This window comes from Nesoenas mayeri (assembly GCF_963082525.1).
Source record: "Nesoenas mayeri genome assembly, chromosome: 2".
Taxonomy (NCBI): domain Eukaryota; kingdom Metazoa; phylum Chordata; class Aves; order Columbiformes; family Columbidae; genus Nesoenas; species Nesoenas mayeri.
Window position 1 is genome coordinate 33900655 of NC_137543.1, and position 19962 is coordinate 33920616.

General features: G+C 37.4%; 1 protein-coding gene across 1 annotated transcript in view; it reads right to left on the reverse strand.

Annotated features, from left to right (window-relative positions):
- Positions 1–18358: 18358 nt before the first annotated feature.
- The window catches only part of CRISPLD1 (cysteine rich secretory protein LCCL domain containing 1), a gene marked incomplete at both ends in the record, with an annotated part of 35819 nt that continues 34215 nt past the window's right edge, over positions 18359–19962 (reverse strand). The window contains one exon of the mRNA XM_080339741.1: positions 18359–18410. Coding sequence (XP_080195867.1) covers positions 18359–18410 — 52 coding nt within the window. The remainder of the gene's footprint in view (positions 18411–19962) is intronic.

Here is a 19962-nt window from a genome sequence, read left to right on the forward strand (position 1 = left end):
TATTAGAAAGCTCCATATCTATTTCTTTTCATATGGTTACTTTATTTTTAAATGCTAAATTGTGAGATTTCTGTAGGTTATCTTACTGCTCAAAATGTGTAGAGTGCACTACAGCCCTTCTCCACGTAGGGTTCCATATGGCTTCTCTTACTAACATGAAAGGCAGGGGGTTTTCCTAAATTTATTTTCATCACCAATACTAAAAAGACAAGGCAACCAAATAAATCATAATAGACATATATTGATTAAAGAATACAAACACGTGACAAAAAAGGAATCTCTAGTTGAATTTCCAGGACCTATTTTACCCTGCTCACTCCTGTGAAAATCAGCTCTCCGTCAAAACACATTGGTGTAAGAAAACAAAAATTAGACCCTCAAAGGATAGACTGATCTTCAGCATCTGCTAGATTTTTATCAATTATACATATCCAAAAGGGAAAATCTTTATTGCAATATCTTCTTGTAACAACTTTTTTCTTTTCAGTAAATGAACTCTGAATTTTTCAAATTCTCATGACTCCAGGAAGAAAAATTTTAAGGCAACAGCCAGATATCAGAAATCAAAGGATAGAATTCATAAGAATCAACAAATGAAAACTACCAGTTTCAAGTATTGCTTCTAAGAAGAGGACTGGCGTCATGAAACAAAGTAAACTTTCAACCCGAAATAATGTTGCAGTTATGTAAGTTATTATGATTCAATAAGCCTCAGCCTACCCAAAATGACATGAGGCCTGAAGTGCTCTATATTCACACCCTGACACCTTTCAGTAGCCTACATCTGCACTGTACCCAGCAGACTGTTTGTAACTGCATTATCTTTTTGGAAGTCTAAAAGTCTAAACTCAGGCTTCCTATAAATCCCATTTGTCTTTCCAGGGCATGCTGTACAGCAGGGCATGTCACAGAAGGTAGAAATACAAGAATAACTCCCTTTACTCAGACTATTTTGTCTGGCTGATATCAGTCCTGTGATAATAGCACACAAATGGATGGGATACAGGAGGGAGGATTATCAGTTAGACTATGTGGAGGTGACCTGAAATGAATTATGTCCTCCAGATTCCTGCTGAGTTTGGCTCCAGGAGACACAAATCAGAGCTGTTTTGAAAGGGTTCCTGCACAGGTAAACTGTATGGACAACTGGCAAATTTCATCATCAGCCTTCTCTGACCCAACCAAAAGAAATTCAGTGTGAATATAGCTATAAATACCTATCACGCTGGAGGAGCCTTAACACTCAGTGAAAACTGCTTTAATTAATTAATTCCCCCAAGTTCCTCCTGCTATCCCCACCTCCCCAAGAAAAAGGCATAAAAAGAGGGATAGAGAGATATTTTGGATATTTTGTAGTCTTTCTACTGATCTCTATGATTTCTATTTTTCTTCTAGTAGTTCAGAAAAAAAAAATGTAACTATTGAAGCGCTTTTCAAATACAGTGAGGGAAAGACAGTCAGAAAAAAGAAAATATTATACCCTGCTCCATATGTCCACTGAGAGACTTCAGCAGCAGCAAAGCAATTCACAGGAAATTGAAACTATATAGTTTTATAAATTTTGGAAGGAAGAATCCTGGGAATTATTTAAAAGGGTGCACTGGAATGCATCTGAGGGAAAGCCAAGACAAATCAAACAAACACAACAAAACCAGCAAAAGAAACAATAGAAGAAATCCAAATCAGTTTAATTACATTTTTTTAAGAGTGTGGAAGCCATAGCTAGGGAGCATGAGACAATTTCCTGAAGAGGTTACCACCAGCAGAGTCAGAAAAGTTCAGTGGGTTAATATGTATGTATATTTTTGGTACTGAAGAAGGTCTTTAATCTCATTATGGCAGCATTGGGAAAGTTTGAACAATAAATGAAACAAGAAATAAAATATTAGACAATGGAGAGGAAGGAAATTATATTAATAACAAAGGACATTATGAAAAAATACAGGATTATTTTTCATTATAAAAAATATATTAGTCAAATGTTTGGCCATATCTCAAATACAGATAAACTGAGTCAGAAGTTGGATAAAAGTATTATAAATGTCATTTTTGCTTTGCCTTCAGGTTCAATAGTCTTGTTTTCACCCTGTTTTGCATCAAATGTATGTCATCCCTGGATTGATGTAGCCAGCTTTGGTAGAGGTAGGGATGAGAAGAAAAATCTTGTAATTAAGGGCAGTTCACCGAAAACCAACCATCACCTCAAAATATTTTGCAATATTTCTTTCTCTTGAAAGTGATGGTGTCCTGTGTACACTGATTACCATTGTCTGTTTGCATTAAATGACGGCACTGGCACAGGTTGTCCAGGGAGGCTGTGGAGTCTCCATCCTTAAAGATATTCAAAAGCCTTCTGGACATGGCCCTGGGCAACTAGCTCTAGATGATCCTGCTTGATCAGGGGGACTGGGCCATATGACCTCTAGGGGTTCCTTCCCACCACAACCATTTTGTGATTTTGTGAAATGTGATGATTAATAGTGCTTGCATGAATCATAATATTCCATGTACAAAGTTATTACTGAGATTTGAAAACCACCTCAGCAGATGACAGTATTTTTTTTTCACAGTGGTCAAATTTCAAATAAATAAATGCCAGGACGAGTGTTAGCATATGTTATTTACTTTCTTATTAGAAAATGGTTCTGCTCATCCACTCCCAAGGATCAGCAGCATCTCTAAAGTCAGAAAATCAATAGTGTTTAAGAGAAGTGCTAAGTTACCTCAAGTAGTAGGTTGCATGAATCTCTGTGACAGAAGGAAAAGAATAAGAAAAAATCAAAAGCCAAAAAGTAAGTGGAGGTAGGTTCCCAGCTGCAGGCTGCACTCAGGAAAAGCAATGCCCAGAGGTTAAATTTTGCATAAAACCCGTCCATGAGAGCCACAGGAAAAGGCTGACAGTCTGTGAAATTAATGGACAGCCTACTGGAACTGATCAAAAGTACAGAGAACCATAAATAGATTTATTTTTTTTTTCCATTTTTGCGTATCTGTCTCTCAGTCTGTTAACTACTTTGTTTAGCTTTGGATTGTAGCATTCATATTTCCTTTTACCATCATTCCTGCCTCGTGTTAAGGGTGATTGGCATAATCATAGCAATGCTGTTCCTTGCTGAGAAGGGTCCTATGAACTTGACCTACTGGCCACCTGGCTCTGTCCCATACACCAGTTCTTAGGGAGATGTGGAGTGCTCTTTTCTTCTAAGTCATGTGTGCCAGGTGTTATAATGCAGTGTGAGATAACTCCTGATGACAAGTGTTAACCTAAGTTGTACTGGTGCTCTGCATTTTCCTGATCTCTGTAACTCTGAGAAATAAAAATTCACCTTGAGAGTCAGGACAAGCATTTGTGAAGGTTATGCATATAATGTATGTCAGTATTCAGGACTACTTACTATTCTCCTTTTCTCTTGTCTCTTTGAAAGGTAGTTGCTGAGTAAACATGCAGTGAAGGGTTGGAAAAAAATGGAAAGACAAAACTTGTTCACAAAATACTGGGAGAATTCTTGAGAGTAACAGCACAGTTACAGAAAATCATTATTTGTTTCTGTATACTTCACAAAAACATAAAGTGCAAAAAGTGTCACACATCTTTTAATAAAGAAATAATACTGCCAGTATATAAAAGACATAGTGCTATTTTTCTCTTTTTCTCTTATCATTCCCCTATCCCCACCCCTAAATATTCTCTGCATAGATATACACACACTGATTTGCTACTACCGATTAAAATTTTACAATCAAGAAAGGCTGATGGAAATTGACAGAAAAAATGTTACTATCACATTGTTGGCTTCATTATTGCAATTTAAATGTGTTCATGGTTTGGGGTATCAATTTTTTTTTTTTTTTTTTCACAGAAGGATGTATTATAACAAGTAGGTTTTAAAAAAACGTCTGATCTCATCTAGTGTCTTCTACAAGAGGCAGATTCTCCAAAGGACTAAGTGTGTTAGGTGTTGTTTTAGGCTGATATTATGTCTTCCTCTGTAGTTTCTAACTCTGTAGTCCAGAAATCAGACTTTTTAGAAAATTTGTTCCATAAGTACAGGTTGCAATATATCAACAAACACATCTGAATATCTATTTAATTAAAAAAAAAACAAAAAAAAAAAAACAAAAAAAAACAAAAAAAACCAAACCAACCAAACCACCGTTGTTGCTTCATTGAGACTCACTTTGAAACTTTTGTGTCATTAGATTTTTGTCCTGATTAACTGAAAATGAGAGGTGTGTATATTTTTCCCCCACAGTGTTCCTGAAGCAGTATTAACCATGAGAGATTTCGGTTTTGCAACGGCACACGTAACGATAGGATGCAATCTATATTCCACCTAATAACAGCAGAGAGTAGATCCACACGACTAATTTAAAGAAGTCCTTGCTCAGGACCCTTAAATATTCACATACAAAGGAAAAATCAGAGCACTCCCATGGAATTTGGGATGCTTTTGGGGCCAGGCAAAATATCATATAGAAATGACTCACCATGACTTTCCTATGTCTTTAATAACAAGTACTTATTAGTTTGTGTGAGACTGCTCTAAACAGCTGGATTTTTGCATTATCCACTATTTTTACTGTGCTTAGGTTAAATTCTGGCTCTGCATTCAGTCTGCATAAATAAGCTGTGTGCTGGGGGCTCTGCAGGGGTTGCCAAAGCAGCTCCTCTCTCACAGTCAAAGAAAATTAATGACAGTAAAATTGCTCTGCGGTGCAGGCTCAAGTTTCTGTCCCATCCATGCAGCAAATACAATTCTCTCTTGCTTTGTTTCCTGAAATCTTCACACTGGAAGAGATATGCTCTATTGTATAACCAGGTATTTATGAAACATTAATTTCAATAGTAGTAAATTTTTAAAATACCATCAATTTAAAGAGAGTCTTGTTTGCTTCCTGCGTTACCATTTTTTGTTGTTGACCAGGAAATGAGCCTGGGAACGGGAACTCATGCATGCTCTGTTGTAAAAGTTTATGGAGGTGACAGACTATGAATCCAAATTAGATGTCCTTTTAAGAAGCTTTGCCAATGTTTATTTTCTGTTTTTGAAGAATGTAGACTATACCATCAGCTTGTGTAATTTAGCAAATTTCTCTCAAAATCAAGAGAGCTGGCCTGATTGACACCAGCTGAAAATCTGGCTCGAGTTTTTAAAAATCACTATGCTTAAATGTTGGTGTTATTTTTATTAAGTAATATTGTTTGCCAAAGCGGAAAGTGAAGCAAAAGCTTCAAAAGGGATAGAAACATTTCAGCCATGCATCTCAAAGGCAGCTGGGACAATAGGCCATTACAGGGAGTTGCTTCTTCCACATGACAGTAAATTTAGCAGATTTTGTTTGACTAAAGCTGTGTCCCTTAAACCAATAAACCCTGTCCATTGTGCCAGGGCATAAATTCTCTGACAGAAAGAGGTCAAGGGAGCTGTCAGTTGTGTCAAATATAGAGATTATCTGAAAGCCAAAGAAATTGTAACTTCATCCCCAAAATATGTCAAGTTTGAGACCAGCCCACATAAGAGAAGGCAGGGAATGCCAAGTTCAAGGCATATCCTGGGCTCAAGAGGCCTCTTGCAATGAGACTTCCCATCTCTACTCTTTTCCTTTAGGTAAAGTAAATTCTACCTTGATTGGAAGAAAATCTTCATGTGTCTTGGTGTACTAATTCTATTAGAGAAGTGGGAGGTAACAAGACTAGTCAGCCTGCTGTGTAAAAAAGCTGGCATCCAGAGGGATATTCCCAGTTGCATCACAGCTCAGCACCTCAGATTTATGGGAATAAGACTGCTGAGAAAAAGTGTGTAGTGGAGGGAACGGAGCAAGATCTGGGAAGACTAAGTCTACTTATGAGATTATAAGCAGTCCTGCTCAGGCCATTTGAAGCAAAAGTTTATCATATTTGTTGGTGACACAGACAGTGGGATCAAGTACACCCTCAAGAAGTTTGTCAAGGACACCAAGCTGTGTAGTGCAGTCAACACGCTGAAAGGAAGGGATGCTGTCCAGAGGTACCCAGACAGATTTGAGGAGTGGGCCCATGTAAACCTCATGAAGTTCAACAATGCCAAGTGCAAGGTCCTGCACATGGGCCACCAGGGCAAACCCAAGCATGAGAACAGGATGGATAGCGAATGGACTGAGAAGGACTTGGGAGTGTTCATTGATGAGAAACTCAATATGAGCCAACAATGTGTTCTTGCAGCCCAGAAAGTCAACAGTATCCTCGGCTGCATCAAAAGAAGCATGACCAGAAGGCTAAGGGAGGTGATTCTCCCCCTATGCTCCACTCTTGTGAGACCCCACCTGGAGTACTGTGTTCTGCTCTGGGGTCTCCAACATAAGAAAGACATGGGCTAGGATGGGTTGCACAGAGAAGCTGTGGATGCTCCATCCCTGGAAGTGTTCAAGGCCAGGTTGGAAAGGGCTTTGAGCAACTTGATCTGGTGGAAGATATTCCTGCCCAGGGCAGAAACAGGGCAGGGTGGTTGGAACTAGATGATTTTAAGTTCCCTTCCAACCCAAACCATTGTATAATTCTATGAAAATAAGGCCCAGTCATTCTTATGTGATATAGAAGCAAATAATCCGCATCCAAAAGAAGTATTTTGAATAATCTGTATACCTCTTTGTTAGTCTTTTTTTCCACTGAAATAATCTCCCATTGTTTTGAATGTTCAGTAGTTCATGTCACTTCCTCAAACACTTCTAACCCTGAATACTTTGCTTCCTCTGTTCCACCAGAGCTGTTCCAGTGAAATCAAACAAAAGCATAGTTTCTTTCATCACACTGAAATCTCTCTGTCTTGTTTATGTAGCTAATGTAGAAAATATTTGCTTTTTGCAGAGTATTATCTCGTGATATTGCAAGGCTTCCCACATTTACATTAAATCATCTGAATTGAGTCTTCAGCTGATTTAAATAGCCATAGACAGACTGACACAATACTTTAGGTCTCAAGAGGTCTGCTGGTAATTACAAGCTTGAATAACATCTCTCTGAAATAGCAAAACTGGTTGTCACTTTCAGCACACTGTCTCATTTTGTAAAGGACATGTTCTCAGGTGGGTTTTTGAGGCTCCTGGCAGTGGAAATATGGGACATTACTTAGAGCTATAATAAAGGAAGGTCACAGGCATAAACCTAGCTTGAAGAGTCATATGGTAAGACTGAAAGATTTTCATAGAGAATAATATGAAAATATGACTGTAGTGTAACATCAAGAATAGTGTTTACCAGTGTCTGTACACTGTCCCCACCTAAAGAATGAGAAACATCAACTAATCCCTACTAATCCCTGCATATAACTTCCTGATCCTGCAGCCACTGTTTGGGAAGATTATTTGTAGACTAGAAGAATTAGACACAAGGCATAAAGATGATACTTTCTGTCAATAGATAACACTGTTTCCCATAAGATTCTCATAGAGAAGCTAATTGATTATGGCTTTGATAAGCAGACAATGATGTAGATTAAAAACTGGCTGAATGGCTGCACCCAGAGGATGATGATCAGTGGCACAAAGTCTAGTTGGAGGCCAGTAACTAGCAGTTTACCTCAGGAGTCTATGCTGGGTCCAGGCCTGCTTAACATCTTCATTAATTACCTGGATGAAGGAGAGAGTGTACTCTCAGCAAGTTTGCTAATCGCACAAAACTGGGAGTGGGTGTGATGCCAGAGGGCTGTGCTGCTGTCCAGAGGGACCCTGACAGGCTGAAGAAGTAGGCTAACAGGAACCCCATGAAGTTCAACAACAAGAAGTGCAAAGTCCTGCAACTGAAGAAGAGCAACCTTTGGGACCAGTATATGCTGGGAGCTGCCCATCTGGAAAGCAGCTTTGAAGAAATGGACCTGGGGATCCTGATGGACATCAAGTTGAACATGAGCCAGCAATGTGCACTTGTGGCAAAAAAGGCTAATGGTATCCTGGGCTGCACTAAACAAAGTATTGCTAGCATGTTGAGGGACATCATCTTTCCCCTCTACTCAGCACTGGTGAGGCCATACCTGGAATGCTATGTCCAGTTCTGGGCTCCTTGGTAAAGGAGAGACATGGACATAGTGAAGAGAGTCCAACAAAGGGCCACAAACATTTTTAAAGCACTGGAGCATGTCTCCTATGACGAAAGGCTGAGAGAGCTGGGACTGTTCAGTGTGGAGAAGCAAATGCTCAGGGGGATCTTATCAATATCTATAATTACCTGAAAGGAGAGTGCAAAGAGGATGGGGCCAGGTTTTTTTCAGTGAAGCTCAGTGACAGGGCCAGAGGCAATGGGCAAAAGTGAAACACAGGAGGCTCCATCTGAACATCAGGAAGAATTTTTTTTACTGACACAGTTTGCCCAGAGAGGCAATGGAGTCTTCATCTTTGGAGATATTAAAAAACTGTCTACACATGGTCATGAACAGCTTGCTGTAGGCAGCCTTGCTTGAGCAGGGGAATTGGACCAGAAGACCTCCAGAGGTCCCTTCCAAACTCTTTGTGATCCTGTGATCACCCTAGACTTGAATGTCTCAGACATAGATTAGCTACCTTTTTATAAAGGTCTCTTCTTATTAAAGCACCTAGTACCAAGATAAGACATTATTCAGAACAGGCAATGCTGATCCTTCTTTCACTAAAACATTTGAAACACTGACATAGCTAAAATTTTATGATGATGTCATAAGTTGGTGAACAACTTGCTTCTTTCAGAAGTATTCTTAGAATTAGGAAATGTACAACTATCTTTACCCCGGTTTTTGAGGAGCGTCACAGATATTGGTGGGGTTATTCTATTAATGATTTATACCACTTTAACTGAGAAGAGAACCCAACCTTTCACTTATCAAATATGCAGTATTATATCTAACAATAAACAGCTTGACTGCTTCATAATAAAGTTTGCTAAATTTCCTAGTGCCCAAAAGCTGTCTGTTGTCAGTATTGTTACTGTGCTGAAGATGCCTTTGTTACCAGACTTCCTTGTACATGCTCATGATATGTTAGGATTCCCTCCCTCCCTCCCTCTCCGCTTTGTGATTTCACATGAACACTTCCAGTGACAGAGCTCTGCAAGGAGTCTGCCATCGCTCTAGCCCTGCTGTGCAGTGCAGTATCACCACAGACATCCTCTCAAGATTCTATCTTTCTTTGTAACTCCCACCTTTGACTAGGGAGGAAAAGAGGCATTTATGCTCTTGCTGAGACTCAAAGCAGCTGGGTTAGGTGGGAGGAGAGACACTGCCCCTATTTCACAGTCACTTCTGTCACTAGGCATGAGTTATGAGAGTAAGAGCTGGGTAGCAACTTCAGCTGTGCAGATACTTTTAGTGACTCCAAGGTCAAACCTGGAAGTTGTACTGAATAACAAGTTTAAGGCATTCAGCTAACACATAGCGTTTAGTCAGTAGGTTGGAAGAAACTATTTCCTTCACATTGGCTTTTTGGGGACACGAACTGCATTCATCAAGAGAATATTATTTTCCTTGCACTGTAAGGATAACCCACATAAAATTTCACTTTTTATAATTTTTCACCAATGCATATTCTCTGCATTTTCACTCCTAACATATCACTGTTTAGGAATTTGTATGTCTGGAGAGCATTGCTGATCAACAAACTAGTAGAGATACATGGTAAACTACAGACTGGAAGGGAAAAGCAAAGGAATGAGTTTTGAGATGAACAGACTACAGGAATTTAAGTTTGTTTTAAAGTCCTTGATAATTCATTCAAAATAACATGATTGGTTGTCACCTTTATACCTGAAAACTTAAATAATGAATTCTTTAACTCAAGAAATTAAGAGAAGCATGACGGTTGTTCAGTTTAGAAGACCTCATAAGATGTATCTGCTAATCAATCTAAGCAATTTGGGAAACTTTTTATGGCACAATTATAAAACTGCTGGGATTGAGTTAATTTTCCTCATAGTAGTTAGAACCTTTTATTTTCACTAGCTAGCACAGTCTTTTGTTTTGGATTTAGTATGAGAATAATGTGGTAACACACTGAACTTCCTATACTTTTCCCTAGGACAGAGTTAATTTTTTTCTTTTTAGTAGTGAGGAAAAGTTTTGGAGTTTGTATGAAAAGAAGGTGAGAACTCACTGATATTTTGGTTGCTGCCACGGAGACCAAGGACTTTTTCAGCTTTCTAGCTGCATGTGCACATAGAAGATGAGACAGAACATAACACGACAGCACCTAGATTGACAGCCAGGCTGGCCAACATCATGCTTTGTGTATAGCTGGACCCAGCTTTTCCAGCTTGCTAGAGTTTTCTCTCTCTCTCCTGGATCAGTTGTTTGAGACTTGGGTGTTCTCTTTTCTGGGACTGGCTGTTCAGCGTGATCAGGTTCAAGCTCAAACTGCTGTCTGGGTCTCCACTCTTCCAGAATCAGCCATATGGGACTGAGAGAAACTGCATTGTGCATCACTTATTTTTTAGATATATTGATATTATTATTACTACTATTATTTTATCTTATTTTTCTGTCTTATTAAACTGTTTTTATCTCAACCAATGAGTTTCTCCCTTCCCTTTCAATTCTCTCCCTGATCCTACTTGGAGGGAGAGCGTGAGCAAGCAGCTGCTTGGTCCTGGTTGCCATCTGGGGTTGTACCAGGACAACAACCCACCTTCCATTCTCTCTTCTGCTTACTGGATACTTTGTCCTATTTGTTCAATAATTTGACCTTCATGATCCATCACCTCGAGACTCTTATAGCAGTTCAAACATATACTCATTCCCCAATAGTTTTTATTTCATTAGGAGACACTGAGAGGTGCAGCTCTGTATTATAAGCAGTGTCAATGCTTAAAGATGTATTTCTGAAACACAATAAGGAATATTTCTTATTTTACCTTACAGCTATTACTAACTTTAAAGTCATATTTGCAGAAAACGTATTCTGTTGTTTTCCTCTGCCAGTCCTACAAAACAGATACAGGTAACTGAAATGGACACTCATTTAAGTTATTTGTTTGCATAAAGAACAAAGCTTACTGGAAAACTGTTCACAGAGAGTTTGGGTACTTGTGAATGAACCTTAAAGTTTGCATCAGATTTAGCATTTGTGCATCAGTATATCTCAGCAAGCTCTTATCCATCTACCAGCCAAACTACACACAAATTCTCCTTGTCAGCCCCACTGACCTTGGTGTTTGCCTATTTTTACACATCTAAGAAAAACAATGAGCTTTGAAATGTTATTTGAAGGTAATTTGATTTGGGATACTAACCAGACAGTTTTAAAGTACAGAGATCAATCTTTATTAAGATTTATTCTTTGTATTGTAGCAGCAACTACCAGTTCTACTCATGGATCATGTGATTCAGGCCTCTAAGTTTGTACCCTAATATATCAAAGTGTCCTGCTTTCCTGTAAGAGGCACTTCTCATGTTTGCTGAGACCTCAACTATTCTAGCCTTTAGTTGCCCACCTTTCTTCTTAAATCTCAATTGTTTGACAAACTATGGATGTTAAGTTATTCAGTATATTACAAGAGATATTAAGTCCTTTGCCTACACTTTTGACTAGTGACAAGTAAGAAGCTGGGTTGGAAAGTCAGCCTTCTGGGGAGTCATAGACTGCAGTTTTTATAGGAGTGGTTTTGAGTTGTTTATATGCTGTACTGATGTGAGATAAATAAGAGAGGAATGTCTTTGGAGAGACCTGGTAGAGATGGTGTTTTTTCTTAAATATATTTTGACTGTTTTGATTGAACTGTACTTCTCTAGGAATTGTGCTGAAAATTACAAATTGAACTGAAGTAATAGCAGAAAAGAAGTGCTAAATCAAAAACAATATTTGTATTGTGTAATAGATGCAACAGCACATCTCATTCAAGGTGCGACTTCCTTACTTCTATGACAAATCTTTACATATTAAAATAATAAAATTTCCAAAATAATTGCCTTGTAACTTTTAGAAAACTGCTTTAAAATTGTGTGGGCTTTGAAGCAGCTGGAACAGAAGCTTCCAAATATAAATTGTTTTTATATTAGTGCTAAGCAAAAAATCACTGCATCTGCACAATCTTCACATCACTGAACACGTTTGATACAACATACTTAAACCTTCGATCAGTGGCAGAAGGGTAAGTCTTTATCAGAAAGCCACCAAACCCATCTGTCTTGTTATTCCTTTCATTTAAAAATGCAAACTGATCTAATTTACCTCATAATTCTTACTGAATAAGAGAGAGGGGCTCAGAGCATTTCACAAAAGTATTCGTTGGCTCAGTTATAGCTGTGCTGGAGTATGACTATCACCTCCAGTACAGCAAGCACTAAATCAATTCATACAATGCACTTCTTTGTGTACTGAACTGGGCTAAATCCAAAATCTGAGACTAAGTCCTTTTGCATAAAATGATTGCTCTGTTTCTGTGCTCAGTGCAGCCTGCAGACCCAAATGTCTTAGAGTCATTCTGACACAATAAATGAAATGCTTATTCAGAAGACATGATCTTTCAGTAGGAAAAAAAAAAAAAAAACACCAAACAAAAACCACCACCCACCATTAACAAGAAACAGATGGATTTCAACAGATAAATAAGGAATGAAGATTGAACTGACTACAGGGAGATTTATTTAGCAACTGTTTCCAATTTATCTTTGGGATGTACAGCAGCAGCAATTCATGAGAAGTCAAAGTCAGCTCAGCTTGCTATTTACATTGCATATAAACAACCCTAAGTGAATAATTAAGCAACTGAAATACTTGTTTATCAAACTGAAGATTAAGTTTGGAAGTCTTACTACTTCCTAACACTTCTTGTTTCTTGAGCACCCTAAAAATAATTAGCATTACTACATATTCATAAGAGTTTCTCAGCCTTTGGAAGTAATTCCAAAATATATGCAAGTAAATCTAATGCAAGCTCTTATATTTATTCTATCATATTCTTAATCAGGATATTGTCTTCATAAACAGCATTCATTCAGAAATAACTGCAAACACACCAAATAAAGTTTGTTAAACTCCACAAGCAATCTTTATATTAAATACAATTTCAAGGAGATTATTGCTAATATTGCTAGTGTTAGCTGCAGCAATTTCTGTTCAGCTGAAGTAAATGGGAATTCTTTGAAAAACAAAATTTCTTACTATTTAGCATGTGATGACATTTTAATTTTATTATAATGCTTTTGCTTTAAATTAAATTAGTGAATTTAAAAGCCCTAGAGTTATTGCCATTGGCGACTGAAGTCTTTTGTGTGCCGACTGAAAGGTATAATATTGCAGATTTACTCATGTATTCATGTTGTTTGGCCAGTGTACCTCAATTCTTAACCAAAAACTTCACTGTGTGCCTTTAGACACTCACCCCATTGTTAGTAAACACAAAACTAATATTGGATACAGCATGAGGGACAGATACTGAATTGAATAACTAGGGTAATTATTGCAGAAAACAATGTCAATAGTAAGACATGGAGCACCCTAACTGGATGTTTTTGTTGCATGTTCTTTACTTTCCTCTTTCAGCCTCTCATGTTTTCCTGTGCCTTGTTATATTGAGCTGGTCTGACTGGGGAGTTTTTGCTGGCATCTGAAAATTTAAGACTCACTATTAATAGCACTTTTTGAAAAGTGCTATGATGTTTTTTATGATGTAGGCATCTGCTAGCAAACAGGCTAAGATGAACAAGACGTTTAACACAGATCATTGAATGGCTAATGGCAAATTTCAGGTGTCACATTATCATCCTGTGTTAACATGGAGCAGGAATCACATTTTATTGTATTTTCACAGCCCCCTAGTACATTATAAAGGCTTCTGATTTAATAACAATAATATCAGTAATATTAATAGTGACCATATATAAAATACTATTTCCATCATTTATTTCTGACAGCAAAGACAGGCTAGAGCTAAGGCCGACAGCACGGTTTCTTTTCCCATATGCACAATGTATGTCTTTATAAAACCATATGCAATGATGCAGTTTTCTGAATACTGAAGTACACTATCATTTGTATATCTAAAGCTTTGTAAGATGCATATTATACACTGAATGAAACAAAACTCTTCAGGCTTTTCATTCCTTGTATAATTCCCTAGAGTTCCACAGATGCTACAAAAAGCCTTAAGACATAGAACTGTGACAGTACAGTATTTCAAATAGTATTTATATAAATTTCCAAACAGAATATTGCACTCTATGAAAAATCTTTTCAATTACCAAATATTTACATTTCTAAATCTGACCCTTTGTATGACTACAGAAATTGCAGGAAATAAACCCTCCCTTGTGTATTCACAGGATGCTGGGTTATCTGAGTTTTAAGCCAAATTCAAAACATACTTCAAAAGCAATTGCTACACAGAAGATACTGTTTATGTGAGTAACTCGGTTACATCTCCGCCATATGAAGTGCCATGCATTTTCCTTAGCATATCACAGAATCACAGAATCACAGCATGTTAGGGATTGGAAGGGACCTTGCAAGATCATCTAGCCCATTCCCCCCACTGGAGCAGGAACGCCTAGATGAGGTTACACAGGAAGCCGTCCAGGCAGGTTTTTAATGTCTCCAGAGAACAAGACTCCACAACCTCCCTGGGCAGCCTGTTCCAATGTTCTGTTACCCTCACTGTGAAGAAGTATGTATCAATACACACAAAAATGCTGATGTTACTTTTCTTCTTTTAAATCCACTGAGAATCCATAGGCAGATGACAGTCAAACATTCACATAAAACTTGAAACTGAGTACTTCAGAAACTTACAGATGTAATCCCAACCTGTGTTTCATTCTTGGTTCCAAAAATACTTGATATATAATTTCTAGATCACACTGTCCCCTATCAGACACAAGGAAGCCTGTAAACTCTCTAAAATTCCTCAACATCCACAAAGTTTAGGAAACGTTTCCTAGGTTCTTTAGTACATGTCCAGCTAGTACTATAAGCTGTCTGCTGACATGATTCCCAAGCTGCCTAAGACTATAGTATTTTCATACAGAGAGATTGTTAAACAATTATCCGTTTGGGTCTGACCACTTTCTTTCATAATAACACTTGCTTTTTTTTTTCCAGTTTCAAGTTGAGAACATAATTTTGTACCTGATTAGTTAGCCAAGCAATACTTCAGCATTTAAAAGCTGACTTTCTTCTATATTTTTTCATTAGGCTTTTCTGATACTGCTAATTACTCATTTTGGCTTTCTATGAATTAGTTTTGACCATCTGGCATACGGTTGCTTCTGGTGCAGACAAAAATTCCAATGTGTAGCTCTCACTTACAACTGCTTGGAAATGTCTTCTCACTGACTCATTACTTACAGTAAATACAGAAGAGAATTCCTCAAAAAGCTGATGTTAGCTGGAATATTTATATTATAACAGGGTAGAATCATTGTATGTGGAAATGCAACAGGACTCCAAAATTGTGCAACAGAAGAAGTGAGGAGAAAAAGTGACTCACCTCCCTTTCTTGTCACTATGTTGGTTAGTAGAGCTGCTCATAGCAACCATTCACACAGGTTGGAGGTAGCCCCCACCTCTCCTCCCACCAAGTGCTAACTTTGTTACAGCACCAAGGGTCCACCCCTGCTTCCTGGCAAAGGAAAGCCCAGCAAATGTAAGTTGAACTGTACAGATGAGAGAGAAGACAGCAAGCAAAGGTATGCAGAACAAATATGACATCGGGAACAAATGGAGGAAAAGGGCAGAAATTTCATGCGGCAACCGTGTTTCCCCATGGGACTCCAATCACCCAGTTACCCAAAGTGAGGAAGTTGGGGCTGTGACCAAAGGTGTGACTGTCTTTTTACCTCACCCCAGGCTCTGTACTGCCCAAAGAATGGGGTGCACCCAACTGCCTGGTCAGAAGAGGAGGGAGCTTGCTCACCACCCAGGCTCTGTAGCACCCAACAGACTTATCAGGAGCTCCTGAGGGAACTGCTGGGGACCATGGCCCAGGCAAGGGACATGGACAGCTGCTGCATGGCAAGGCCAGGCTGCAAGAAAGTGTCTCACCCGTGTGCAAAGAGGTACTACGATTGTATTCCCACCATTTTGTTTCAAATGTCTCCCTCAGCAGCTCTCTCTGTCCTTAATTTCGCAAGTGTCCTTACTCTACTTTACGTTCTGATAACCCCCAGACCTCTCCTATGTTACAGCTTTGGTGTTTTTAAGGAAAGGCAGTGCAAGTCTATCTCAAGCCTTTGAGTGACCCATCAGGGTCAAAGTCTATTCGCACTTTGGTTTCAATTCTGAAAAAATGGTTAAGGCCAGTTTTACAAAATCTATATAAAGCTTCTTTCAATGGCCCCCTGCCACCACCTGCAAAAAAAAGAGGTTATAGATCAAAGACTCTTTGTCTCCCTCATCAATTAAATAGATTTCCCAACTGGAACTCCCAAGTTGACCATTAGTCTTATGAAGCAAAAAAAAAAAAGAATGTGTAATATAAAAGCCTGCTTGTTCCCAACAAATGTAGCTAAGAACATTTGCACTATAAACATTTACCACAAGAGCAAAGAGCTGGACTGAATAAAAGGTGGTGGCTTTTTTTTTTTTTAATCACTTCCTGACACAGAGTTCTCCATTAAAATGGGAAAGCAATATGTTCCAAAACACCCCGGTCAAAACTTGAGAACACAACCAGAAGATTTATCCATAAAATTCCCAATGCAATGAATGCAAGTCGTGTGCTGAAATTGCCTTTACAGCTTTTAGAGCCTCAGAATTTGTCTACACTTTGGTCCTATGCTTGCAATGTGTGTGTCAGAAAAAAAGAAAAAAGAAATAAATTTCGTGGGTGGCTGTTACTTTTTTTCTTCTAAAGGCAGGACAAACAATCCAAAAATAAAGACTTTCAAAGGTACTTTTACTATGTAAATTAATTTTATTCAAAACAGATTGAAAAAACTAACAAAGCTTGCCTAACTACATGAGGTAGTATATGTAGCAAAACAGAAGGCAGAATATACTATTCTGAAATATGAAGAATATGAATAAGTTTACAAGTTGGAAGGAAATAAATTTAACACAGAAACAAAAAATACCAAAAATAAAGTTTAACAGCTTTTCAGTCTTAAAGCACCAATACACTTTTCATAGAAAGAAACATAGTATCACCACTACATGTTCTTCATATACCATAATATGGTAAAATTAATGCACAAGGCTGTTCACCATAAATGAATTTTTAAACATGGTGAAGCACCAAATGACATAATCGTCACTGGGCTCTGTACCACTATACTTCCTGGCCTGCAGGAGTATTTGCCAGGTCATGAGGAGCAAGGGTAGCCTTTGTTACCATTTTCTTTAAGTTTTTCTTGAACATTTACCCTCATATTAATGTATAGTATATGGATACCATGCACAGCTTAAGGCCTCAAGCCTGCAAATTTTTATGAATCTGTACAATTCTATGTTTTTGCTGAAATCCAATTTAGGTAAATTGAAGGAGTCACATGGCAAGAATAAAGCAAGTATGTGTGCAGAACTGCATTGCAGAACTGATGGCTTATTCCTTAATTTCAGGTTACTCCACTTCTCAATACGAAACCCTCAAGGTTATATATGTCGATCTGTCACTCACACATCCCAAGACAGCTGAATATTTGTGAAAGGACTGGGCCATAATGAATTGGTTATTCGAACTAAAGAGCTTAACAGCACCCAATAAACATTTTATTTATTAACATTTTTAAGAAATAATAAATGTGAATAGCCTAGTCTCTTAAAAATATTCTTTAGAGGAAAACATGCTAATATGACCCAGGCCTTCCCTATATTTAATATTTTCCATTTTACTTCAAAATAGGTATTTGTATTTATGATTAGTATGAAATTGAAAACAGTCTAGTTCTTCATTTATGCTTGCATGGCTAATGCTACTGTAAATCATCAGAAAGTTGTATATATTTTATTTTACTTTAAGGCATGATTTATTATATTGAATTATTGAGATGGCTTCTTTTATGTACATTGGAAATAAAAACTCAGGCCTCCCTATGGTATAGTTTTAAGGTTACTGTTAGTGGCATATATAAAGCACCATACAATAATATATTTAGATGAAGGAAACAAAGAACATTTATGAGCTTTGAATCAACTGTATAGGAGTAACTGCTAAGAAAATATAGCAATATTTAACACAGGATTCAAAATATTGTTATATATCATCATAGATTTTCAAATTAATTTTCCTCCCATGTTTACTTTTACAGATTTTTTTTTCATTAAGATATATATGTAATTTAAACTTTTTGGTGGAAAGCAGTATACATATTCTGTACAATAATGTTACAGCTTTATACAAATTTTAGGAATTATAAGAAACAGCCTTTATTATTCTCTTCCATATGCTCTGTTTTCACTTGCCTCTTTTATATTTTACTTGCTGGACTCAAACAACAGCAAATACTCTGAATGCCTTGCTTCCTGGAGGATTCTGTAAACTGAAACATAAAAACATTCCTGATGTTATTTTTCAAGACTGGAACACTCCCATGACAAATTTTTGATGGTGAAATACAATTCTAGGATCCTGCGACTCTTCCTGTGACTACCCTTAACTTTAACTATCTAAGAACTCCTTTTAAAGCTGTTAGAAATAAAAATTACATAAATTTCAGATTAAGTTTTCTTCCAAGCAGCTTATTAGGAACAAATCATAACATTATAAAAAAAAAAAAAAAAAAAAAAATCAAGTAATCCTTTGGGATGAGGGATTCTGGTTCAAAGAATAAAGCTCCATTGAAGCAAAATACTAAAAAAAACTTTTTAGGAGAAAGAGAAAGCATGCTCTCTATTCTAATAACTATATTTGGACAAAACTTGCAGTACTAGGAGATCACTTGTTTGTTAGTTGCTTATATGCTGAAGAACAGATTTCTAAAAAGACTATTTCAGAAAAACATAGCAAATGCCTTCTGAATGGATAAATATCCAGCCTCAAAAAGAAATGAAACAAAAATGACTAACTGCAATGAAATTTTGTTAGAATAACTATTTTTGTCTTATAAACTGAACTAGCATGTCATATTGAAAACAATGTCTCATTGTTTTCACTTTTGCATACCCCATCTGAGGCATATCTGGGAAGAGAAGGTAAATGGAGGTGAAAGTAAGGAAGCGGACAATGAAACAGGTTGCCTGCAATGGCATTAAAATCCATCTTCTTCTGCTTCACAGGAAAATTGCATGAGACTGTTTTCCGAACTGCTGACCTTTCCAACTTTGCCAAGATGGTAAAGTACAAACCATTATTACATTTGCTACACTTTTCCCGGCTACATCTCTACTCCATAAGGAGATTTAGATGGAGAACAAAAGTGTCAGTGAGGAAGCACCACTTCTGAAGGAATTGGATGGTTATGTATAAAGATCAAAGTATATGCAAATTAAGTCATCCACTAAGCAGAGGAAATCTGTATTTTACAAGTTTCCAGGTTTGTTGAAAGGTTTGAGGGAAAGAGGCAAGACATAACCAAACCTCCTATTAAAAACACTATTTCCAATTTCTCTACAGAAACTTTTGGTGGTTTTTTCCCCCACAAATTTCTTGGAAAGCCTACAGTTTTAGAAGTAAAAATAATTCCTAGCTTTACAGGACTAAAAAGTGCAACAAGATTTTTTTTTTAGGTAATTTCTCTTTCTTTCTTTAGAACCTGGAGAACTCCTTCAGGGATTAAATTTAATCTGCAACATGCAGACATATGTTATCATCATAGAATGCATGAATACAGTGAATATAACTAAATGAACTTTCAAAGTATCTTCATGTCTTTTGGAAAAACACTGGGATAAACAGTCAAGTCATTTAAAAAAATTATTAATTTTAATGCTTGTGAATATTATTTATGATCCAGGCTCACTGGCTCCACATCATGTAATCAGTAGTAAACATTTGATCATGAACTCATGAACTTGCATCGGCTACTTGTAGCCATCTATTGCAGATACTCTAATTTGGACAGAAAAAAATCGCTGATGTTAATTTAAAAAAAA